The sequence below is a fragment of the Populus trichocarpa genome, chromosome 2 (assembly GCF_000002775.5).
Source record: "Populus trichocarpa isolate Nisqually-1 chromosome 2, P.trichocarpa_v4.1, whole genome shotgun sequence".
In the NCBI taxonomy this organism is placed as follows: Eukaryota; Viridiplantae; Streptophyta; class Magnoliopsida; order Malpighiales; family Salicaceae; genus Populus; species Populus trichocarpa.
The window spans coordinates 17,541,615-17,567,093 of record NC_037286.2 but is presented as its reverse complement, the minus strand read 5'-3'; the positions used below and the strand labels follow the sequence as shown (position 1 = coordinate 17,567,093).

At 35.2% G+C, this 25,479-nt stretch overlaps 2 protein-coding genes across 2 annotated transcripts; both read left to right on the top strand.

Moving 5' to 3' along the window:
• Window positions 1-1,253: 1,253 nt before the first annotated feature.
• LOC18096466 (homeobox protein LUMINIDEPENDENS) lies at window positions 1,254-11,426 on the top strand. The gene is made up of 13 exons (XM_024592219.2): window positions 1,254-1,623; window positions 1,718-1,745; window positions 1,889-2,019; window positions 2,239-2,888; window positions 2,972-3,065; window positions 3,147-3,240; window positions 4,614-4,740; window positions 4,819-4,870; window positions 4,953-4,996; window positions 5,075-5,163; window positions 7,037-7,468; window positions 8,912-9,450; window positions 10,048-11,426. Exons 1-13 carry the CDS (start codon window positions 1,462-1,464, stop codon window positions 11,002-11,004), a joined length of 3,399 nt encoding a protein of 1,132 aa, XP_024447987.2. The 5' UTR covers window positions 1,254-1,461; the 3' UTR covers window positions 11,005-11,426.
• Window positions 11,427-12,484: 1,058 nt separating this feature from the next.
• Window positions 12,485-18,582, top strand: LOC18096465 (metal tolerance protein 2). The gene is made up of 11 exons (XM_006386701.3): window positions 12,485-13,161; window positions 13,769-13,866; window positions 14,019-14,173; window positions 14,720-14,835; window positions 15,768-15,864; window positions 15,968-16,052; window positions 17,172-17,234; window positions 17,373-17,478; window positions 17,873-18,018; window positions 18,089-18,180; window positions 18,257-18,582. The coding sequence occupies exons 1-11, from the start codon at window positions 12,699-12,701 to the stop codon at window positions 18,375-18,377; spliced, it is 1,542 nt and encodes a 513-aa protein (XP_006386763.1). The 5' UTR covers window positions 12,485-12,698; the 3' UTR covers window positions 18,378-18,582.
• Window positions 18,583-25,479: the final 6,897 nt, after the last annotated feature.

Genomic DNA, 25,479 nt, shown 5'->3' with positions numbered 1-25,479 from the left:
TATTTTTATCTTTTCTATATTTTTGTTTTCTATTTTGGGACATTAACCACATGCATCCCTAAAATTCACTCATTTTTTTTTATTAATCTCTAATTTTAGTGAAGAAATCATCTGTAAATTGCACAAATTAAGATAGTCAAATTAATAATAAGTCTTTTACATATAAAATATTTTCTTTTCCTACAACATAATGTATTAGTTCAAAAGTTCAAAAGTTTTATCTTATGATCATATATTTCAAATTTTCGTATATATTAATAGTTATAATGTAGAATAAACTTTCATTGCAATAAATTTTGATAATTAGATCATGCAACAACATCTCAAATTTTAAAAAGCATGAACCGTTTAAAAAACTGTCCAGCACTTGGATGAAACATAAAATTAATATTTTCATTCACAATGCATACAAAAATGGTAAGTTTATTTTTAAAGACTTGAAATAAATAACTTAGAACTCAATATTTTTTTTCCATTCTTTCCTTTTCGAATATAACAAATTTATAAAATAAGTTATACAAACAAAAAAAAAATTTATAGTTAAGTTCAACTGCATATGAATAAAAAATCATACTTGAATGAGGCAATACTTGTTTTTACAGTCCAATCGTGCTTTTGAAAAATTTTAAATTTTTTGATCTAGGTGCGGGTCTGACAGACAATGTGAGACCCAAGGTACGTGATAATAGAAAACATGCATAATTTGACAAATAACAAACAAAAAGGACAATTATACATTTTGATTGTCAGGAAAAAGAAAAGAAAGAAAAAACATAAACAATTGATCATTGGCGGCAATTCAATCATTATCTGTCTACTGGTGCCCTACCATGTGGAAGAGGGCATGACTGCGCATCCAGTTAGATGAGGGAAAACCAAATTTGACCACTGGAAAGCGTTATACGTGCTTCCTTAATGGTGCGGGTGTTGCCCACTCGCTGGGGCGCGAGAAATCCGCACCCGCAACTTTTTGATTTAAAAATAACAATACATTGTAAAAATACTAAAACACCCCATGATCCTTTTAATTACACAAAAATCCAAGTAAAAATAAAATAATTATTATAATTTACAGTAAAAAATTTATTGCCTTCCCTGTATCATTTAACTTGTTATAATTTTGAAAACAGCAGCACATAAATATTTCGAGCCCACCGAAAAACTTAGATGCGCGGCACGCGCGCGCCAGCAGAATTGTGCGTGTGGTTCTTAAGCTTAATTTATTTTCTTTTCTCACGTGCTAGTTTAGGTCCTAATTTGCTTGCTCATCCGCTCGCAGCTGCCTATCCCCAATCCACGCATCTCCCTCCTCTCTCCTTATTCCTGTAACCCTAGCCCTAATGCGAACTTTCTGTTATTTCATTTAGAAACCACGAAATTCTTCACACTGCAACTATAGTGTAATGCGTAGTTGTGCAGGTACATCGAAAATCGAGACTGCTCCAGTTTTCGAATTTGACAATGGAGGATTTGACAGAAACAGAGATTGGGAGCTCTGTGGAGTCGTTTCAAAAGTTTTTAGATTCGCAGAGAGAGCTTTTTCACAACCAAATCGATCATCTTCAAAGAATTGTTGTTACTCAATGCAAACTCACCGGCGTCAATCCTCTTTCTCAAGAAATGGTGTGTCTTTTTCCTAATTTCTTTATAAATCATAAGTTTTTAGGGCTTTCCCCCTTGTTATAATTTTTTTTTTATCTTTTGAAATCATCCGCAGGCTGCTGGCGCTCTGTCGATAAAAATTGGTGAGTTTTTTTTACGGCTTCTACCTTACCTTTTTATGAATATACTGTATCGATATGATTCTGTTTGTGTCTTGATAATGATCAAAAGTCTTGTAAAATGGGCTGCTGTCGGTCAATACTAACATTGTATGTCGATTCGGCAGGAAAAAGACCCAGAGATTTGATAAACCCTAAGGCTGTCAAGTATATGCAAGAAGTTTTCTCTATCAAAGATGCAATTAGTAAGAAGGAATCACGTGAGATTAGTGCTCAATTCGGTGCTACAGTTACACAGGTGATTTTCCTTTCTTTATGCTCAAGTCTGGCTTGGGACAAAATTCATGCATTGACTTTCACCATTACTCTGCATGTATTTACACGAATTTGGAGACATATGCCTTCATTTATATTGATTACTTTTCTGCAATTTTTTTCTTGTTTTGATCCTAATTTATTTTTAGCGTCTGGATGTGTATTTGTTATGGCTCATGACATGGTGTTGCATCGACTATAGGTTCGAGATTTTTTTGCAAGCCAGCGTATGAGAGTGAGGAAACTGGTTCGGTTGTCAAGGGAGAAGGCTATTAGAGTTAATGCACACAAAGGACCTCAAGATGGGGTCCCAACAACATCTGATGCTTTGATGCCTGTTGATTTGGTTCCCTTGAACTCTGTTGCCCCAAATCCAGTTCCCATGAATACTGTTAGCCCCAATCCAGCTCCCTTAAACGCTGTTATCCCCAATCCATTTTACTTGAACTCTGTTGCCCCCAATCCTGTTCCCTTCAGTTTTGTTAGCTCCAGCTCAGCTCCCTTAAACTTTGCTAGCCCCACTTCATCACTCTTAAACTCTTCTAGCCCAAATCCCGTTCCCTTAATTTCTGCAAGCCTGAACCCAGTTCCCTTAAACCCTGCAAGCCTGAACCCAGTTCCCTTAGACTCTGTTGCCCAGGATCCTGTTCCCTTAAACGCTGTTGGTCCTTCCAGAGTTGATGAAGTACCCTCTTGCTCAACACAGGATGATGTGTTGCCTGGTTTAGATGAATTAGATAAACATTTTGCTGAGAAGATTTTTGATTTGTTGCGGAAAGAAGAAACATTTTCTGGGCAGGTGAAGCTCATGGAATGGATCTTGCAAATACAGACTCCAGCTGTTCTAAATTGGTACTTTGCAACCTGCTATATGTATCTAACAAGATGTGATTTTTTCTCCATTTGCATTTAATCTTTTCCACGCATGTTCCCAGGTTTCTTGTTAAAGGTGGTGTCATGATTTTGACAACATGGTTAAGTCAAGCAGCTGCTGAAGAACAAACAAGTGTTCTTCTTGTCACCTTGAAGGTAATTGTAAATTTTTATCATCTTCCCTGCAATTTTCTTACCTTGTAAACATGCTTAGGATTGCATCTATGGTGTCTGCAGGTATTCTGTCATTTACCCCTACATAAAGCTCCTCCTGAACACATGTCAGCTGTACTTCACAGTGTCAATGGACTGCGGTTTTACAGGACTCCAGGTGTGCTTTTGTTCAGAGAGTTATCTTGTGCCTTTTGACCTTCCTATATTATGCTTCTTGTTCTCTCATTCTTGCATATTACATCAGATGTCAGTTTCTAATTACTAATTGATAAATGAACTCCATGGGCTATTTATAATGTTTGTAACTGTTCTTATTGCTCGGGGATGATAGTTTCTGGTTTTTTTGGCTTTCTCATTATGGATAACAAAGTTCATACCAGTTTGTTATGAATATAAAGATATTGTCAACATTCTGGTGCTTTTATTTTTTGTAAACCAATTTGATCACAGACTGCTTCTGTGCTTATCAGACAAATAAACAAGATGGATGAATTAGCAGTTGTGCTTCCTTTCTTTGTGTATTGTTCGGTCTTGACACCATTCTGGCCAGTGTTGTCAAGAGGCGCTGAGGCGCTTGCCTAGGCGCTCCATGTGAGGCGAGGTGAGGCCCCGGCGCCTTTATTAGCCTCAGACATTGGATTTCAATGAGGTACCCGCCTAGGCGAGTGCCTTGTGAGTGGGTGCAAGGCGCTAAGGCGAGCGCTTGCTTGAAGTTCTTCCTTTTCTGCTGGGTTTTTCTTTTTTTTAAATGATTTATGTTTTGACCTATTTGTCCATTTTTTTAATTTACCACAAGAAACAACTTAGGGGCATTTTTGTAAAAAACAAAGATTAGGATAAAAAATTAAAATAAATCTTTAAAGTGGGAGACAAACAGACAATGAAGGACACTTAGAAGAGAAACACCAGCCACACTTTCTTTTTTCAACAGTGGGAGTCGGAGAACAACACATCTGTACAGGTAATACTTTATTTTTTTCTAAACAAGTGCAGTATGGTTTGAGAGATGAGGATTTTGATTATAATCATGAAATGGAGGATATGGAGGATTCAAGTGAAGGAGAGGAAAGCATGGATGAAGATGTTTTTGAAGATTAATGAATAATGATGATGTTATTTAATTTTGCTTTTTAATCTATTTGGCTACGTACTACTTTAAATTATCTTATTTTGTTTTAAGGGTGAAAAATTTAACTTTATGTGACCATGTTATGGTATTTTATATTTTCTTTTGATTTTCTAATGATCTAATCTTAATTGGGAAGATATATATTTTAGATTTATGTAATATAATATAATATAATATAATATAATATAATATTTATAGCATATTGCCTTGGTTCACTCGGGCGAGCGCCTCGGGCATTTTACAGGCTTGGTGCCTTTTGGCTTTGACAACACTGATTCTGGCCTTGTTCTGATGAATCCTCTTGAGTTTTGTATTGTTTGATATGAGATACATCTGTGTGCTTCCTTTCTTTATGTGCCTTGTGATAATTTTGAACCTCATTTATCTGATTTGAAGATCAGACATATCAAACAGGGCCAGGGTTTTGTTATCAAAATGGAGCAAAATGTTTGCAAAAAGTCAAGCAATCAAAAAACCCAACGGCATAAAGTCGTCTACAGATGCACAGGACATGATTTTGAAGCAGAGGTAAGTTCATGTGATTACCTCCTATACTTGCAAGATTTGTTTAGTCAAATCTCATCTTTTGGCTCTAATTTTGTGCAGCATTGATGAAATTATGGGCAATGAATCATGGCAGTCTGATATTGGTAATCCTGTAAGTTTTATGCACAATCAGTTGCATGGTCAAAAGTGGACTGATGTTATAGGACTTCTCTAATAGCTTTTATTCTGAACAGGATGGTGTTCTTGCTCTCTCATCTGAAAGTTCTGAAAATATCAGGTATTGATATGTTTTTTTTTTTTTGACTTGTTATTGGTGTTTGTTGGGGGCATTCAGCCTAAATTTCTTTTTTTTTAGGAAAATTGAGTCTTCGCAAGCATTGAAGCTGTTGCCTGCATCAACAGATGATTTGAGCAGGAAGCACATTCTAGGCGCATCTTCATCCCGTATCCTCAGAATTTTTTTTTAAGTGGTGCATTGCAATTTCTCTGGCATTTGAAGGAAAATTGACTGACTTATCTTTTCCTTGGTTAACTGATGAAGCTTTTGCTTACATCATCATATAGTTTCATCAATCTCTCAGTGCATGCTTGTTTTACACACAGTAAACTGGTCACTGCATTATTAAATGAAAAGTCCAAAGCCACATGATATTCTTACCATTTTATCTATGATATAAACAATGGCCTGGGACATACCTTGTCAAAGTATTCACCATTAGGTTAAATATATTTTCCTGACAGTCTTAGGGTTTGAAAGCTTAGCTTAGGAAACTTGTATGGCAAGAACTGATGCATGCTACTCTCTTCACCCATGCTAGCTGTTACAGTGACTATAATTGTGAGTGCAGCCCTAAACCACTGACTTGTAGTATCTTTTAGTTGATATTTATCTACTGTGTTTTATTATTGGTTTCCCCCAGAGCTGGCACATGGAGTATGAGAGGAATTTGATTATGCATTTACTTGTACAGGATTGGTTGTTCTTCTGGATTTTTCTTTTTCTTTACCAGGAAAAGAGTCCAAATCAACTGAAGCGATTGTTGAGCTTTAAGCTTTTTTATAATGTTTCCATTGTAATATTTACATAATATAATGCAGCAAGGAAATCATTTGATGCTACATGGGCAAGTGAGTTCAGTTACCTGGACTAGCTTATCTGGTTGCCTTTTGTAGATATTTAATTGGTAAAACCACCTTTTTGCCCCTATGCTTGTAGCAAATGACTGTCTTACCCCTGCATTTCAAATTTGGTTGATTGACGCCAAAATTGACAAAATGTTGGTCAATTTGTCCCAATCAATAAATGAATTGCACTTCTTTTGAAAATTACAGCAGCCTCAACACCAGGATCTTTGCTGTCTGGCCAGTGTCAGGTTCATTTGGTGGTGGAAATATTGGTGAGCCAGAAGTGAACATCATCAACACATGTAGGAGGGATTTTTTCAAAACATTTTATTAAGTACTTCAATTTTTTAAATGTGCAATTTACTTCTGTTCTAACAGCCTATTTAACTGCAATTATTGATTTCAGCCAATTGACCAGCATTTTATCGAGTTTGGTGTCAATCGACCAAATTTTAATGCAGGTGGCAAAATCATGTTTTATAGTCTAGCTGATTATAAAAACGAAATTAATCAGTTCCTTAGTGACATTGGCGATGATTTCAAGTTCAATTATCTTGCTATATGTTTTGTGAAATCTCACTTAAAAGTTATACAGCTTTGGAATATGCGGAAATTCTCACATAATCTCCATACTTTTAAGTAATGAATGAGAAACATTAATCTGACTGACAATCTCAAAATATTTCAATTTGTTATAGCTATTAATTGATAGCTCTTTCTTATTATCAAACTTAAGGTACAGTTTAATGATGGAAAACCCCTTCAGCAACCCATTTGGGGGCATAACCTTCAGAAATTGTTGGTTGTGTTACAGATTTATCTGGAATCCTGGTTGAATGGTTGATAAAGTTGTGATTTTTGCTTAGTCATTTCGACTGATCAATTTTACCTCATCCCAAATATAATGCTTGAAGTGCAAGAGCACTTTTGATTGTTGTTCTTCTATTTGTTTTACCTTTTGTTTGTCAAAGATTGGTCTCAGATGTATTCATTTATCAAGCTTATCTGTTTTTCGTTTTCAGCTGGCACCTAAAAATTAAAAGCTCCTAACTAAGGGATTTTATTTTCTTGGAATTGGAAATAATTCATCCTCTTGAATGACAGAAGCACCTCAATGATAAATGTGCTTTTGTAGTTTTCTTGTTTAATTTGTTTGGATGAACTCTTAAGTACCTCCCTTAGCTAGGAACAGATACAAGAGAACGTAGAAAAGTTCAGCTTGTTGAACAGCCAGGCCAGAAAACAGCTGGCAGGAGCCCTCAGGCGACCAAAGCTGCCCCTGTTAATCAAGGTCGCCCGATGTCTGCGGATGATATCCAAAAAGCAAAAATGCGTGCTTTATTCATGCAGAACAAGCATGGGAAAACAGGTTCCTCATCCAATGGAAGCACTGGTATGAAAAATGGAGGGCTTAATAAGCCTTCAAGTATGATCCCCAGTTTGTGTCCAGTTTCTAAAATTCATATCCGGCCAAAGATTGAGGAATACAAGAAACCTGTGACACCTCCCCCCCAAGTTTCTAGTAAGGTTGAGGGTTTCCTTGATCTAAAGAAAGAAATCAATTCAAAGGAACCCATGGGGGGAGTTTGCATTAAAGTCCAGATCCCATGGCAGACTCCTCCAGGTACATGTGCTTTTGGTTTTTCTTTGTTGGTTACTTTGATGTTCGATTAATAATATTAGCGCAGATGAGTAGATGCTTTATGGATAAAGCAAGGCAACTTTTAAATTGTTATCCGAATTTTAATAGTGTGCAATCAAGAATTCCAGGATCATTTTGTGTGTATTGTATGTAGTTATAGATGAGATGCAGACGCATTTAAAATATTTGTTGTTTAATAGTTTTGGATATATGTCAATATTCAATTTCTAGTTTGACACTTTCCATTTAATTGCTCATCCCTTGATTCCCTGCCATTTCATCACAATTATTTTGGTTTTTGGATTGACCTTGTAATACAGCAAGTGGATAGCCTTTACAAATACAACATGTGCCAATGTGTATTGAAGATGCTAACTAGTTTGTTGATAAAGACTATTTTTGTAGTTGTGGGGACGTGGATTCAAAAACTTGTTTCATGCTATTAATTTTCTAAGTACTGACGTGGATTCAAAAACTTGTTTCATGCTATTAATTTTCTAAGTACTAACTTTTCACCAGGAAAGAAAGTAGTATTTGAACTGTTAATGTCTTGTGTGAAAACTCAGCATAAGATCAGAACAATACAAGTTACTTTATAAAGTGAAGTTTATGCTTCTTACTGGATTTTATATCATTGGTGGGTAACAAGTGACAATGGCATCTTAACTGGATGCAGAAAATTCCTGAAGATTGCTCATATGCTATGAACATGGAAATTATCTATCTTATTACATAGGCACATTGATTTTTAATTCTTTCTCAATTATGGTATCCATGTACAATATGGTATCAAATCATGTCAATTACTTCAAACTTGAAACTCCTGAATATGGTTGCTGGATTGCAATGGTGAGGACATGAAATTTAAAGGTGAAAATTATGTACTTGTGGTGTTTTTGGTTTGCCAACCATTTTTCTATACAACTGTAATTTTTTTTTCCTTATCTTGGAATTGAGCACGTATCAAGCACTATATCATGAGTGAAAAGGGGTTTGCAGTGCTTATCATTTTTTGGACTGGGGACTGTATATTGTCAGCATGGGGCCCAAACAACTGGTTGGTGAACTCCAAGCAGGGAGGATCTTGTTTCAAATTTGTAAATATATTAAACAATGCATAGAGAATCAGTTTTACGGAAGTGGATAATCAGCTTAAGCACTATTTGGACTTTGGCTAGACAGGATTCAGGGCGTTCACAACAGGGTTCTTTGCAAATTAGGGGTGGCTGAGCTCCTTCACTTCCTGTGTCTTTTTTATTTCTCTCAAAACCAAACTGCTATCTTCAACTTCTCATGGGTTGTCCAAGATTATTTGATTTTGTTCAGGCTTTTCTCTTCTACTGCTGCTTTCCTTTGGTATTTCTTATTAGCTCAATGCACATTCTTTGGTTTTTTCAGCCTTTTATGCACTTCTCTTTTCTGCAGAAATAAAACTCAGCGTTCTCTGGAGAGTGGGAACTGGTGAAAATAGCAAAGAAGTTGATGTTCAGAAAAACAGAAACCGTAGGGAGATAGAAACCATCTATCAGACAGTCCAGCAGATACCATCTAATCCAAAGGAACCATGGGACCTTGAGATGGATTATGACGACACATTGACCCCAGAGATTCCAATTGAACAGCCACCTGATGCTGATGTTGCAGAAACACAGGTTTCCCATACTGAACATGTAAATACAGTAGTTGCATCTGCACCTTCCCTGCCTCAGGTTGGTGGAGGGAGTGCAACTGAACCAGATCTTGAGTTGCTTGCTGTACTGTTAAAAAATCCAGAATTGGTTTTTGCATTGACTTCTGGCCAAGCTGGCAATTTATCAAGTGAAGAAACTGTGAAGCTGCTTGATATGATTAAGACAGGAGGGGCTGGTCTGGCAGGTAGTTTAAATGGGCTTGGTGGGAAAGTGGAGGAGAAGGTTGAAGTCTCACTTCCATCGCCAACTCCTTCGAGCAACAATCCTGGAACGGTGCGTGACATAGGCCAATATTGCAAATTTTGTTATGTATCATTAAACTGTTGTCAACTTCCTATGGGTAGAGCTATTTGCTCTCTTGCAATTTAGTAAAAATAAATTCATAGGTAAGCATAAATTAAAATCTGGAATGCACAAAGCTCTACTTGCAATGGAAATAAAATAAAGGTCAAAATGAACTTGGGCAATTAGAGGTGTGACCAGTTGTGGAACTTGGGATTTGTCCATGGGAATTGCTTGGATGTTTTCAGCAGTTTAGAAATGGGTTTTGTAGTTCTTGCACCCCTCATCTATTAGAGCTGCCAGCAATGGCTGGAAAATATGGTTGAAGCATTTTTCTGCCATTGTTCATCCACTGATTATCTTATCTCCCATTAGCTGGGAATGATGGATTGATGTGTCCCATGCTGTGAAAATTGTGCTCGACTAAAAATGTAGTGGCCCCCTCGCAGGTGTTGTCATTGGAAAAAAAAAGTAAATAAAAATGGTATATAATTGTTTTCAGATTTCTTTATATATATATATATATATATATATATATATCATATATGCTAATAAACACTCTCTTTGGTTACTTTGTAAAATATGCAGAGTGGATGGAGATCAGAATTTGCCAAGAATCCATTTTCCCAGCAGGCTTCAATGGGGAACAGAGTTGTATACAGTGATCCTGGAGTCCCCACCAGTGTCCCCTTAGCAGAAAAGCATACTAGCTTGGTGCAGCATCAAAATCAGGCCACTAGCATCAGAATACCGCAGCAGCAAGCTAGCATTCCATTACTATCCCAGCATGTTTCGGCAGTGATGAACCCTTTCTCAATGCCTCAAACAAGTTCCATAGTACCTGAAAACCGACAACCTTCAATAGTTCTCCCAGCAAACCAGAGTTACCCCTCAAATTCTTCAATGTTACAGACACCATCCTCAGAAATGGTTTCAACCATGAAAATTCTACCTGTTAACACCCCTTCCTTGCTAAACCTTTCAGCTGCTATGAACAACATAAAATCAACTCCATCTGTTTCTTTCACATCAAATCCACAGGAGAGACGGCTAGTGCCTTTTCCACCATCAACAACCGCCGTACCAACACCAACACAGTTACAGTCACAACCTCCCCAGATAAACGAACCTCCGATTGTATACTTTACACGGCCACATACTGGTGATGTAGGTCCAGTGGCTGATTCCTGGAGAGTTAGGCAGGGTTTAGTCTCAAACTCCCCTTCCCAAGTTAATCAAACAAACTATGTGTCATCATTTGGAGGGCCTGTGCAGCCATCGTTGAGGTCAGGTCCTCCCCGGGAAAGAAATGAATATGTGAGTGATGTGGGTGATGAGGGTTATGAGTCTTGGAGTCCGGAGAATAGGCGTTATGAATCACAAGAGTACATGCCAGGGAGAAACCATTCAGGACCCAGATCCAGAATGAATTCCGGATGGGATTATATGCCTAATAATAATAATAATAATAATAATAGGTCCAGGCAACGGAATTCCTCTGGGCATGGGGACCGTAACTGGAATGGAAACAGAAGATGGCACTGATTGACTTGAAAGCTTCTTTCATAGTATGGCCTGGCTTGGGCTGATCCATTGCTTGGAGTGAATGTATTGACAGGGATTTACACGCTATATAGGGTGTGTGGTTGTGACGAGGAGAATTCTAACAGCGAATGCAAATGTTTAGATACTTGGGATTCGATACTAAATTTTGACTGAAAGCATCTAATACTTGGACGAAGTTGCAGCTCCTCCTTTCTTCGAGATGATACTCTTGAGCATCTAGTGTCTAAAAACTTGAGAGAAGAGATGGCTCTGCGTCATTGGGACGTGGTCTTGGTAAAGTAACTAGAATCTCTTCCCTTTTTTTAATTTTATTGTATTCATTTTTCGATTTCAAGAATTTAAACAAGGATGATTTCAAAAAGATGAGTGGAAATTAAAATGCCATCCATGAGTTTGACCAATATGGACGTTTTTGTTTCGAGAAGGAAATCTTTAAGATTAGTAAACTGTCGGAGGAGGGAAAGATGGTTCCAATCGCATTGACCATGAGGTTGCAAGATGGCATGGAATTATAACAGGCTATGCACCATCATCACTCAGGTTCAAGCTTTGGTAGCTGCTGCAGTGCAGTGGCACCAAACAATATTGGACACAGAATTTGAAGAGACGTCGCATAATCCGTGATTCAATGAAGTCAAAGAATATTAATCATTATTATTGTTAAAAAAAAAAAAAAACACCATTGAATGAGTGAAATCACAATTTAGTCATTAACATGTTACACCAATATCAATTGAATATAAATTCTATTTTTCCATCAATTTGGCCTCGAACTTAATTAAGCATGTGTAGAAATGGGTTAGAACTTAAGAAGACTTCAGTGTAAATAGAGGGTGGTTAAAATTTAATTTTTTTTTTGTTTAAAATTAATTTTTATTTTTTATATTGTTTTGATTTGCTAGTATTAAAAATAAAATTTTAAAAATAAAAAATATTATTTTAATATATTTATCAATAAAAAATATTTTAAAAAGTAATTATTATCATTTTTAAACTAACTTTAAATGCAATGCGATGCAATACAATATGTTGGAATTCTTGAATTAAATTTAATTTAGAGATTCTAATAAAATTATATGTTTGAAATCGTTTTGAGTGTTAAAAATTAAATTCTAAAAGAAATTTAATCTTTAAAAAAATTATAAAAATAAAATTCAACCTCAAAAAAAAATTATAAAAATAAATTAGAGATGAGCTATTGTGATTTAGAATTTAGAAAAGGAGAAATTTAATGTTAAAATTAGCTTTTCAAACATTTATTTAATTTTTTTATGAAACTTTTAAAGAAATAAGATTAAAAAATTATAATAATATAAAAAATAAAATAAATTAAATTTTATATCATTAAAAAATACAACAATTGAATTCAAATCAATTAAATTTAATTACATTAAGAAAAAATGGTTTCCAACGACTTGTTAAGGCAAGAAAAGCGAGCGAATATCAGCATCAAAATAATAATAGATGCTGACTGTGGTCAACCCAACCACAATAATGTTTCTTCTCTCTTGCTCTTTCTTTTCCTGCCATGCCAAGTGCCCTCTAGAAGAAGAAGAAGAAGAGGAGGAATCGGAATCATATTCCTATCTCTTTCCCAATCCCTATCCCTAGCTCCTTCTCCATCCTTCATTTTTATTTTGGCCTTTCAATTTCCTTCCAAAAAACATAAAATAATGGGATTCAAATTCTACAAAAGATTTAGTAATTCAATCTTGTTGTACAAATCATCCCATTTTATCTCTTCAGGACGCCACCCGAGTGCTACTAGCAGTGCCAGTGCCAGCTTCCTACTCCAACCACCCTTCAATTCTCACCACCAAGTTAATAATAACAATAGCTATAACAACCCTCCTCCTTTCATAATCCATAGAAGGTGGCATTTTGGCCATTCTCATGCCCATCACTCTGACCACCACCACCGACCCTCTCCTGGTGAGCAAAGCGAAAGCATATTCCGTTTGGGACTCGCTGCCGATATCGGCTTGGCGGCTGGAAAGGCTTTCACTGGCTATTTATCTGGTAGCACTGCCATCATCGCCGACGCTGCTCATTCTGTCTCTGACGTGGTGCTTAGTGGGATTGCGTTGTGGTCTTTCAAAGCTGGGATGGCTCCTAAAGATAAAGAACACCCTTATGGTCACTTTTTTTAATCTGTACCTAAGCTCTACTCACTCTCTCTCTCTCTCTCTCTCTCGGTTTAGGTTTTAGGCTGTAATCATGTAATTTGTTGAAAAATGATTATTAATGTCTTTTAATCCTAGCAAATCTATGCAGTAATGTCCAAATTAGTAAAACATATTTGGCTGTTTTAACTTGTCTTGGGTTGGGATTTCTCTTGCATCTGTCCTTGTGGAAACATAGATATTTTAGAGGAAGCAGAGAATAATCTGAATTTTGTTTTCCCTCTTAAACATCCAGAAAGGCCTGCGCATGTCTATCGATAAATCATCCTGGGATTGATTTTTAATTGATCCGGGATGGTTCATTCAATCGATTCATGATGATATATGCACATAATAAAGTTTGTTTTGCCCGTCTTGTATTGAGCACCGTTTTTGTTCTATAGAACCTTAGCTTCAAGTGTGTCTTGGATACCCCTAGTAACAGCTAAATTTGATGTGCTGTATTTATTTTTGGTTCCTGAGTTTTTTTTTCCTTCGCATAAGGTGTACAATAATCTTTTAGATGCATTGTGCATAGGGGCCTGTTTCTTGGTTTCATAATTGGTTTTCCTTCCTCTCAGGGCATGGCAAGTTTGAAACTCTTGGAGCCCTTGGGATATCTTGCATGCTTTTAGCAACTGCTGGTGGTATTGCGTGGCATGCATTAGATCTTTTACTTGTATAGTTCATTTCCTCTTGTTTCTCATCTTCATTAGCACCGACCATGAAGTTTGTCCACATTTTGGAATAAAATTACTCTACCTGCCTCACATAAACTTCATAAAGGATTTTGAATAAAAAATTGTAGAAATCAACCTTTTTCGTGTGCAGGGGTTGCTGACTGCAGTGCCTGAGGTAGCAAACCATCCATTGACCCATGAACATGTGCATAATCATCTTCAAGGTGGGCATCATCATGGGGTTGACATGGATCATCCCATCCTTGCTTTGAGTATGACAATTGTATCAATTTCTGTTAAAGAAGGGTAAGATATGTTGCATTATTTCTGGACAATCCTCTTTTGTTTCCTCTTTAGGAAGAGGTGGTTGCTTCTCTTTCACTTGCCTGTTCAATAGCCTTGAAATTATTCATTTGGCAGATATACCACGGTCTATTCAGATAATAATAACTTTATGTTGATGGACATATCCTTGAAGTCTTTTCTTTTGCAATGGTTGTGCTGCCATTGTGTGATGATGGTTTTTGAAGTGCAACTTTGGTTAATAAAATCTCATTTGAAACATGTAGCCTGTTTTGCTAAATATTTCTATATACACACCCGTGTCCATGGCTTCTAAAGGCAAAAACAACTAGGAGCTTTCTGTATTGTGTCTATATATGTATCTATGACCCTTACATCCCACTCTACATCCTTTATTTCTTGTGCAGAAGATAACACCCTAACTACGTTCCCTGCTCTGTGGCTTGTCTATTTCCTGTCTATAGCATCTTTTCCAGCTTCCTTTTCTATTGAAATCTATGATCTTGGCTCATTTGTCTTTGTGTCACCTCATGTTTCTTTTTCCTGCAGGCTTTACTGGGTAACAAAACGAGCTGGGGAAAGGCAAGGAAGTGGACTAATGAAAGCAAATGCTTGGCATCATCGTGCAGATGCCATTTCATCTGTTGTTGCTCTTATTGGTGTTGGTAAGAAGATTTTATTCATGTAGCTGGCATTCAGTATGGTTTGGTCTAAGTTGAACATGAAGCTAATTATTCCAAGATATTTTAACTAAGCAGCATAATTTGTTTAAGACTTGCAGTATAGTTTAGAATTACTGCAACATAATGACAGACTGTAGATTAATTATCAGTACATAATCCGTTTAAAAATCTGAATTTGATTTAATGTCATGGAAGATTTGTCAAAAAACACACTATCAAGACCCCAATAAGTTTTGGATCAATAAGATTCCTAAAATTAAACTGATGTGAAAGCCGAAATCATGCTTGCAAGATGTGTTTCACTTAATTTGTAAAAAACATCTGTCTTATATACTAGGCAGCCAATTGTTCTTTCAAAATTTCTTATTTTGGTGCCAACTGTTCAGTGTTTCTGAAATGTCAATGTCCGCGTGAATGATGAATAACACTTAGCCCTATTCTTTCTCATCATTCCTGCACGAAGTATTTTATGGTGCCTTTTCATAGCATATTATGACGTGAGGCTGTAACCTGGTTCATCCTATTGACTTGGGCAAAGTACTGGCCCTCTTTTCTTCTATCTTTAGTTTCACTGAAGTGATTTGTTAGTGGTTTTTTTTTATATATATTTATTTATTGTTAAAACATAGGCAGATGCAAAAGCAAGACTTTGAACAGAGGACCTCCTGGTATCCTTGGCCAAATTTTAACCACTTGTGCTAACCCTTGGTACCATGGCCATTTCTATACGTCTTATAAAGCACAAGCCATATAGTGATATAGTCTGTTTCATCTTTGGAAAAACTGTTTTCCAATTCTTCTAATAGATAGTATTCAATACACTTTTAATCTTCTTGTTCTGCCCATTCATTTCTCCCAAGTGTTCTTAAATCACTGATGCTAGTTGACCATCAATTTATTCTTCATCACTTTAGGAGGGGCTATTCTTGGGGTAAAGTTTCTGGATCCTCTTGCTGGACTTGTTGTCTCGGGTATGATACTTAAAGCTGGACTTGAATCAGGGTACCAGAGGTATACCTCCAATTACTTTGACTTAATCTTTCACTGAGCATCAGATGCATTTTCTAGCGGCATGAATCTCCTTATCTGACATCATGTTATGGACAAATCATAGTGTTTTGGAACTGGTAGATGCTGCAATCCCAGAGGAAGATCTGTATCCTATAAAGCAAACAATACTACAAGTTCAGGGAGTCCAGGTAGGCATCGGGATTTTATTCCTATAAACCCTTTTCTTTTCAGAACTTCTATGGTCATTTGTTTAGTGTTCACTATTCATTTAATATTACCTATCATTTAGGCTCTTTTGGTTGCTGACATAGTTTCAGAATACTGAAAGTCGCTACTTAACAATAGTGGAAAATGCATAAGCTAATAGCTGTGGATATCCCATCACAATGAAATTTCCTTTTAGTTTTGTCAGTTTGCAATTTTGTCCCATGTATTGAACCTAAAACTAATGGGACAGTTCAACTTTTTCAGCTCAACATCTTTGGTTGGCTGGCTTTGCATTAAATTTGATTCAGAAACATAGAATAGTCAGATATGATGCTAACTGCTAATCAGTAAATGATTGTGGTTCTTCTGTACAACCCATCTCCTTTGCCATGAGTTTGCTTGGAATGCCAGAGACATGGTGCCAGCTTTTGCAGCAAGAGACCTTGTAGTGCTTATATAGAAATAATACACATTTTGATCGCAAATATGATTACCAGTTAATAAAAAATTCCAATAGAACTTTTTATTAATATTTGTTGGGACAGTTCCGGGGGGGGGGGGGGGGGGGGGGTGGTGGTTAACTGCTAGTGAAGCAACATAACTGTGATAGATATTCCCAAGTTTTGATTTCAATAATCAATAACCAGTGGAATGGCCATACCACCCATGAAATTCCTGAGACTTTTGAACACCATGTAGAACTATGAAGTGCAATTTCTTTTTTTCATGATACTTTACGAGTCATTTATTTTTAATTTTTTTCATCTTGAATGTCTAGACTACACTAAAATTTCCTAGTACATTATTCAACAAATACCACCACTGCAATTAGTTTAGAAATTCCCAGAGGGATTTTGTAGAACCATATACCTGATTGGAGATTTTATCACTACTCAAATGGAAATTTTGAAGTTGATGGAGTTGAATAGAATTATCAATAAAGGTAGAAAGGAATAAAAATGTGATCATCCCTTTTGCATGGCCTGTAAAGTGTACCTTATGATTAGTCCTGTCATATATGTTGAATGATGGTTGAGTACTTTTAGTTGGTCTTTGCTTCCTGGCATTGTTGCTCAAGAATCCTTTGTAATTGTTTACAGGGATGCCATCGCTTGAGAGGAAGGAGGGCTGGTTCATCTCTATACCTTGATGTACATATTGTGGTGGGTTATTCTTCTGAATGTCAAGTTGTTTGATGCTTTTGTGGTACAATTCGAAGTTTAGTTGAAAATCTGAATTTATGTTAAGACAATTGACCTTGTGGTTTCCCTCTTGATTGACATGGTTTATTTTACTTGCAGGTTGATCCTTTTCTTAGTGTTAGTGCTGCTCATGAAATCGGTGAAAATGTTCGCCAGGAAATTCACAACTCCCATCCAGGAATAGCTGAAGTTTTTATACACATAGGTATGATACTTGATTCTATCATCTGCCATGAATGGTTGAGTGAGAGGGTAACACAATGGATGACATCTTCTGGATAATTATTATTTGACTTAAAAGCTTTCGAAATCTAATTGGGTAGTCCCAATAAGGAGTGTCAGTTGGATCCTGTTTATTTTAGTTGCTAATCCAAAGTTCCAAACCCTTGATTTTCTGTTTGCCTTCTAATTTCTTGGTCAACATGGTCTATCAAATGATTCAATGTCTTACCATCTTTCTTATGTCCTTATTTTGTTTTCCAGATTATGTGTCATTACCGTTTGTCTAACAATTCACCATATGTGATCACCTTTTCCCTTTACATATATAGAATTGACTCTACAGTTGTGCCCTACCACATTTTCTAATGTGCTTGCAGATCCCGCATATTTATGTATTTCTCCTACTATGATGGATCAAGAAGAAAATTTAAATGGAAAAGTGAATCAGAATAAAAAGATTTCTTTGGATGACAAAGACATTGAACTGATTGTTTCTGACGTTTTCTCATCAAAGATCCCGGAGGTATTTGTCTCATTTTATTGTTTTAACCTTTTTTTTCTTTCAACCTATAAGAGGTTTTAATGGATTTCAGAAAATAGAGGTTGAGCGTATAACACGCCACCTGATGCAAGGCAATATATTACTCCAAATTGAAATTTCCATGCGCCCTAGCATCTTGATCAGGTATGTAAGTCAGCCTTTTGATGTTCTTGATCATCATGTTGTGCTATGTTTGATATTTTTCCTTGCGGCATCATAGGGACGCCATGGAACTGGCAGGAGAAGCAGAAAAGGAAATCTTAAAGGCATCCTCTAGTATCATTCAAGTTGGTTTTCTGCTAAGATTAGGGAGTCCCATCCCCAAGTTTGTCAATGAGTAGTTGGGATGCGTCAGGGACGGAAGCTCATCCACTGATCTGCATGTTTTGTATTTTGGAACACTGCATTTGTTGCATTTTGTATACATAATCCCTAACCCTGAAAGCGGAATTGTCTAATTGCTTATGAGAGATACCATACAAAGACTGCTAGGAGTAACCCTATAACATTCTATAAAATAAAACAGTAGGATGGAATTGCATACCATTGGAAGCCATAATATCTGAAGAAACCCTTGTTAAAAAAATAAAAATTCACGCCTGCCTCCCTTTGCCACCTATTCTTTTAGTGAGGGAAATCGTATAAATTTTGCTATCAATTATCTATTATGATTTATTTGGTGTTCTTCTGTAGTGGGTCAAGAACATAATTAGGAGGATAATTATCCATCATGATTCTTTAAGTTCCTCAGTGATTATTAAACAAATTAATTGGTAAAATTTATCAATTTATCTTTAATTGAAAATCTAAGTTAAACATGAATACTAACACAAGGTTACCGGGCCACTTCAATAAATAAAAAAAACTAACAATAATTTGACTCACAAACTTGCACCAAAAAGACCAATTTAAAAAATAATAGCTGATAAATCAATTAAAATGATACTTTAACATTATAATTAGCTTAGGTCACATTATAATTACTTAGGTCATTAATATGAGTCATAAGTCAGACAGCATACATGTTCTCTTCCATGTATTACCATATTTACAACCATCACTAATACAATCTTTTATAATTTAATGACACCTATAATTTTCTTATGTCTAGGTACCCAAACCCCTTGTATGTAGTAGAATTGAACTTCAAATTAAAATCTTAAGAAAACGATGTCAAAATAAGCCTAAATTTAATAGATGATGCAATCTCACCCCTAGAAGATGGAATATGAAGTTTAATTGATTATGAAGTGGTTTGTTTATGGTTTACTAAGAGTTGTGTTTTTGCGGTAAAATTGAATCAACCTTCAAATTTTGTTTAATCCTTTTTTTTTTGTTTTTTTATGCTACTGATATGATTAGAGAAAGTAACAAGATGGAATATTTCTTTTTTTTTCTTACATGCCGCAGACATAAAGAAGAAGAAGATGAACGATGCAAACAATGAAAAAGTTAAAGGAACACCAAGAAAACAAAAATAACAGAAGGATATGACCTTGTTTCGGAACCTAACTCTGATATCAACAGATGTGAACCCCTTGATCATGTGGTCAAGCAACCTCCAACAAAGATCATATATCCCTAAGAAAGCCAAAAATCAAGTTTGAAAAGTGTGATATTATGAGAACCTGTCTCAAAGCACCAACATTATTGGAATTGAATCGAATGATGCCACAAGATTGGTTATACATTGATAAGTCAGATTTGATCTTTGTCCCAACAAAGATAATGTGATGCATCACGCAAAACACAACTCATACCCATTATTATCCTCCAATGGTGGCATGCCTTCACAATCAGATATGTCACTTTCAGATTTGATATCAACATTATCTCTAATCATCATGATTTTCTTGTTTGGACACTCCGAAGCATAATGTCCATGTCCCTAACACTTGAAACATTTAACCTCATGAGTATGTTTAGGTTGAGTTTTGTATTTACCTCTGGAACCAGTAAGGACATCAACTTTAGCCTTTGGTGGTTTGACTTTGGAAGGAATAAATGACCCTAGCTAGACAATACCCTTTCTACTTAGATTCAGCTTCCAAGATGATGAAGAACCCGAATTAAATGTTAGCCGAACATGTCCCTTACTTTTAAGTTGTCTCTTCACTTTCGTAGCCATGTGAACCATGTCCTCTAGCTCCACATAATATTATAGCTTAACAATATTGGCAATGTCCCGATTCAACCTATTAAAAAATCTAGCCATGGTGGCTTCTCTATCCTCAACAACATTGACCCGAATCATTACTATCTTCATTTCTTTATGATATTTATCTACTGACTTAGAGCCTTAATTCAGACTTCGTAGCTTCAGATATAAGTCTTTATAATAGTGGTTTGGCATAAATTGTCTCCTCATTAAGACTTTCATCTCCCCTAAGTCTGAACGGGTCGCTCTCCCCATTTCCCCACCTATTGATTACAATATGATCCCACCAAATCAATGCATACTCCGTAAACTCAATGACCACCAATTTCACATTTTTTTTTGTTTAGAATAATTATGGCAATCAAAATTCCAATCTACCTTTTTCTTCCACTCCAAATAAGCCTCAGGATCGCTTTTATCTTGGAAGTTAGGAATTTTAAGTTTTATGGAGTCCAAGCCCTCGTCCATATCTTCATTATTCCCTATGCCATGAAAATTCACATTCCTCACCAACAGATGCAAAATCATAGTCATCTTTACCCGCATTTTCATTTTCATCAACAAACTCTTCAAAATCATATTTGACATCTGTACGACCCTTCGAATCGTATTTCTTCGGCCTATGACTCGCAATTGGAAAGCGACGTCAAGGTTTTATGTTGCCAATTTGTTGTTTTTAGATATTCTTCGAATCTGTAAAATTTGGATAGTAGCACAAAATATATTCTCACACCACTTGTGTTTCACATAAAAATCAAGGCTTTTCACTTTAATAAGCTCACTACGCCTTTTACCTTACAACTTGCTTTCTTTTGGTTCTTTAGGAATTGAAATCAATAAATCAAAGTCAGTAGCCTTCACATCGCAATCCAATTATAATTTTTAGACTCAAGAATCAATAAATATACTAAAAACAAAGCAAAATGAAACTACGATTATGATTTCATGAGTAGCAATGCAAATTCGTACGAATTGTAGCCGAAACGAAGACACGAAATAAAACAGAAGTGAAAATTAGTGAACACAATTACTTGAATCCTAAATAATCCAATTATAATAGAAACAAAATGATTTGGACAAAAACAAACAGTAAGGATTACGTTTTAGAACTTGATGCAAATCTGACCCGTTACTAATTTTTTTACATACCAGAATTGAAAACTAGACTAAACGATATCAGAATGACCTCTAGTTCAAAGATATATCATCTTTTCTCTGATACCAACTGATACGAACCTCTTGATCACGTGCCCAAACAACCCCCAACAAAGATGGTACTTCCCTATGAAAGCTAAAAATCAGGTTTGAGAAGTGTGACACAATGAAAACCCGTCCCAAGACACAAACACTATTGGAATTGAATTGAATGATGTCATAAGGTTAGTTATACCTTGATAAGTCAGATTTGATCTTTTCCCAACAAAGATAATGTGTTGCATCACACAAAACACAAGTTTATTTCATATATCCATCGCTACCTGCTTTTCAACATACAAAACACTTATATAATGCTTCAAATAACCCTAATGGATCCTAATATGTGGGCTGATTTGAGCCCACTTATAAAATTGACTCAAATAAGTAATAATAAACCAAAGACCAATAAGAAAATAATAAAAACCTGAAATTAATATTCTAAATATGCTAGAGTTAGATTTGCCACCCTTAAAAAGTCCCAAATAGATTAGAAAATCTTATCTAAATGTGGAATTAATTCTGAAGTCTTGCCTATTGTGCTTAGTTTCCTTGTTTTACATGGACAATTAATGAAGAAAATCTCCCTCTTTTATACTTTCTAATTTAATTTCCTTCCTAGACTAAGAGAATCATTAATTAATCATTCATGGCTTAGGAAATCAGATCTGATAGCCCCCCTAGCATCCTTTGTTGACTAAGAAACTTTCTCCTTTATTGATAAATATTCTCTTAAATAATAGGGAAATTAATCAATGAAATTCCTTGAATTTTAGGAGAATATTTTTCTAATTTAAGTCCTTGTAGAATTAGAAAATCAACCCTAAACAAATCTGATATGATCCCAATATCTTAATTAACCCAAGCCAACTTTAGACCCCATGTAACCCAAACCCATATTCATTAATAGAGACCATATCAGACCCAAAATATAGATATTCTAACTCCTTGAAGCTTACTTAAGTCTATAAATGAACATTTATAGCTTGCATACTTTGTTTGCAAATTCTTTAGATTCAAAACCTTGAGGTTATGTCATATACACATCCCTGTGAAGATTTCCATTCAGGAATGTAGTTTTAACATCCATTTGCCAAATCTCATAATCATAGTATGTAGCTATAACAAGCAAAATTCTTATGGATCTTAACATAGCCACTGGCAAGAAGGTTCTATCAAATTCAATAACTTGTCTTTGTTTGTAACCTTTGACAACTAGTCTGGCTTTGTACGTTTGTATATTCCCATCCATGTCAGTCTTTCTCTTAAGGACCCACTTACATTCAATGATTTTATTCCTTCAGGTGGATCAACCAAAGTCCATACTTGGTTGGTGTACATGGAATCCATTTCAAATTTCATAGCTTCAAGCTATCTTTTAGAATCAATATCAAATATTGCTTCTATGTAGTTGGTAGGCTTATCAATCATAAGTAACTTGTCATTCTCAACATCCATGAGAAGTTGATATCTTAATGGTGCTTGATGTGTCCTACCAAATCTATGGAGTTCTTGTGTTTCTTCACCTTGATACTGATCATCCAAAGTTACATTCTCAGGCTCAGGTTCCACTTGGATGTAAGTTTGTGGCTCTTGAACTTCTTTAAGTTCAATTTTCCTCCTACTATTCCTTTCAAGAACAAATTCTTTTTCTACAAAGGTAGCATGTTTTGAGACAAAACCTTTTGCTCAATAGGGTGGTAGAAATAATATCCACATGTTTGTTTTGGATATCCCACAAACTTACATGACTTAGCTCCTAACTTTTCAGATACATTATGCTTCACATAAGTGTCACATCTCCAAATCTTTAGGTATGATAAGTTTGGTCTCTTGTCTTTTCATATCTCATATGAAATCTTATCAACATATTTGAATGAAACCTTATTTAAAAGGTAAGCAGTAGTTTGTGGGGCATATCTAGAAAGAAAATGAAAGGTCTATATAACTCATTATCTAATAAGGTGTGATTTTTCCTTTCAGAAACTTCATTGTGTTGTGGTGTTCCAGGAGGTGTCCATTGTGATAGAATCTCATTCTCTTTTAGATAATATTGAAAAATATTAGCTTAAGTATTCACCACCTCGATTAGATCGAAGTATCATAATATTTTTTCTAGTTTTCTTTTCAACTTCATTTCTGAATTCCTTGAACCTTTCAAATGATTCAGACTTATATTTCATTAAATACACATAACTATATCTAGAATGATCATTAGTAAATGTAATGAAATATGTATATCCACCTATGACATGAACATTCATTGGTCTATATATATCTGTATGTATCAAACCTAACAATTTTTTTTGATCTTTCACTCTTTCCAGTTAAGAGTGTTTTGGTTATCTTACCCAATAAACAAGATTCATAAGTATCATATGATTCATAATCAAAAGGATCAAAATATCCTTCTTTATGTAGCTTAATGATTCTTGTTTCATTAATATGACTTAGTCTACAATGCCATAACTAAGATAAATGTGGATTATCTAATTTATTCCTTCTGATGTTTATATTGAATGTGGGTATCTCTAGATTACATACAAACCATTTGTATAATTACTTAATCCATAATAAACATCATTATTATAGAAAAAATAATATTTGTTCTTAATAATAAATCTAAATCCATTCAAATCTAAATAAGCAATGGATACAATGTTTTTAGCAAGTACTGGATCAAAATAACAATTATCAAGTTCTAGTAACATCCCACTAGGTAAAGTTAAATTATAAGTTCCTACAACTAATGCAATAACTCTTGCTCCATTACCTACATGTAGGTCCACTTCACCCTTAAGCAATCTTCTACCTTTTTTTAGTTCTTGATCATTATTACAAATATGAAAACCATATCTGATATACAATATCCAAGAAATGTTATGTGAAGTAGCAAGATAGTTTTCAATCATATATATCACACGAGTATTTACATTAGGACATTTTATTATCGGACTTGAGAACAATTCCTTAGAGGTCTTATACTTTTTAACATCAAACAATTATTTGAGATGCTTAATCAGATTATAAGCATCCATATTCTCATACTCTATTTGAAGTTTAGGTGACATACTAGCCAAAATCACACATGTAGCCTGCTCATCGTCATCAATATGACGATGATATTTTGTCTTAACTTCAATAAGAGCATCCTCATTAGAGACACGAGGAATATGACTTTCAAACACATATAACCTTCTTTCTTGTTTGAGAACAATTCTTAAATTTCGGTACCACTCCAAGAAGTTTGATTTAGTCAATTTGTTAGCATCAAATATACTTTGTAGGGATATATTACTACTGATTTTATCTATCAACCTATTTATGTAAAGAGAGCGAGTATTAGTTTCATGCATACATATTTAAATTAAAATTTAGAAAAGGTCTTTAATTCTAATTTGATCTCCCACTATTTTCTTGCAAATTAATAGCCCTCCCTATTAATTTAGGAAATCTCGCTTAGATTTTCTTAATGGGCTAGAATCCCGTTTAATTTATTTGAACTTGAGTGACTTAACAAATTAAAATAAATTAAATTAGATAGATAACATAGTTTATTAATCACATCTTTATGTGACTCCTAGATAAATTAGGTGACAAATCTTTGTTTAAACATATCATATATGTTTCACCTAACTCATGCCTCTAACTTCATATGATCATGAGTGACTTATCCAGATTATACAAGTTAGTTATGTAAGACCTAATTTTATAGCATTAAACATATTCGATTTATAGTAACATTGAGTAACTTAATAAATTATCCATGAATAGAACTTTGATTTTATGCATATAAAATTGAAAGACAACTATTCATGTTCTCAACATGTACTTAATATATAATTGAGGAATTTATTATCAATTAACTAGGTCTCATACATAACATGACATAATAGATATACATTTCATACATAACAATTTATATATAAACATTAAACTAAGCTAATTCCCTTGAGCTAATTGAATGGAATTAGATAGTCAAATCCAAGGTAGTTGTAGCAAGTCTTCATAAATTCATTGCAAGCATTTAAACCACAGTTATTAAACCCGGCCCGGCCCGGCGGGTCGACCTGGGACCCGGTCGACCCGGT

Excerpts from the sequence above, each read along its gene's own strand:
- LOC18096466 (XM_024592219.2), top strand. The coding sequence starts at position 1,462 with ATGGAGGATTTGACAGAAACAGAGATTGGGAGCTCTGTGGAGTCGTTT. Across the intron at positions 1,624-1,717 it reads ATCCTCTTTCTCAAGAAATG|GCTGCTGGCGCTCTGTCGAT; the intron begins GTGTGTCTTTTT and ends AATCATCCGCAG. Across the intron at positions 2,889-2,971 it reads ACTCCAGCTGTTCTAAATTG|GTTTCTTGTTAAAGGTGGTG; the intron begins GTACTTTGCAAC and ends GCATGTTCCCAG.
- LOC18096465 (XM_006386701.3), top strand. The coding sequence starts at position 12,699 with ATGGGATTCAAATTCTACAAAAGATTTAGTAATTCAATCTTGTTGTAC. Across the intron at positions 16,053-17,171 it reads TACAAGTTCAGGGAGTCCAG|GGATGCCATCGCTTGAGAGG; the intron begins GTAGGCATCGGG and ends AATTGTTTACAG. Across the intron at positions 18,019-18,088 it reads TCTCATCAAAGATCCCGGAG|AAAATAGAGGTTGAGCGTAT; the intron begins GTATTTGTCTCA and ends AATGGATTTCAG.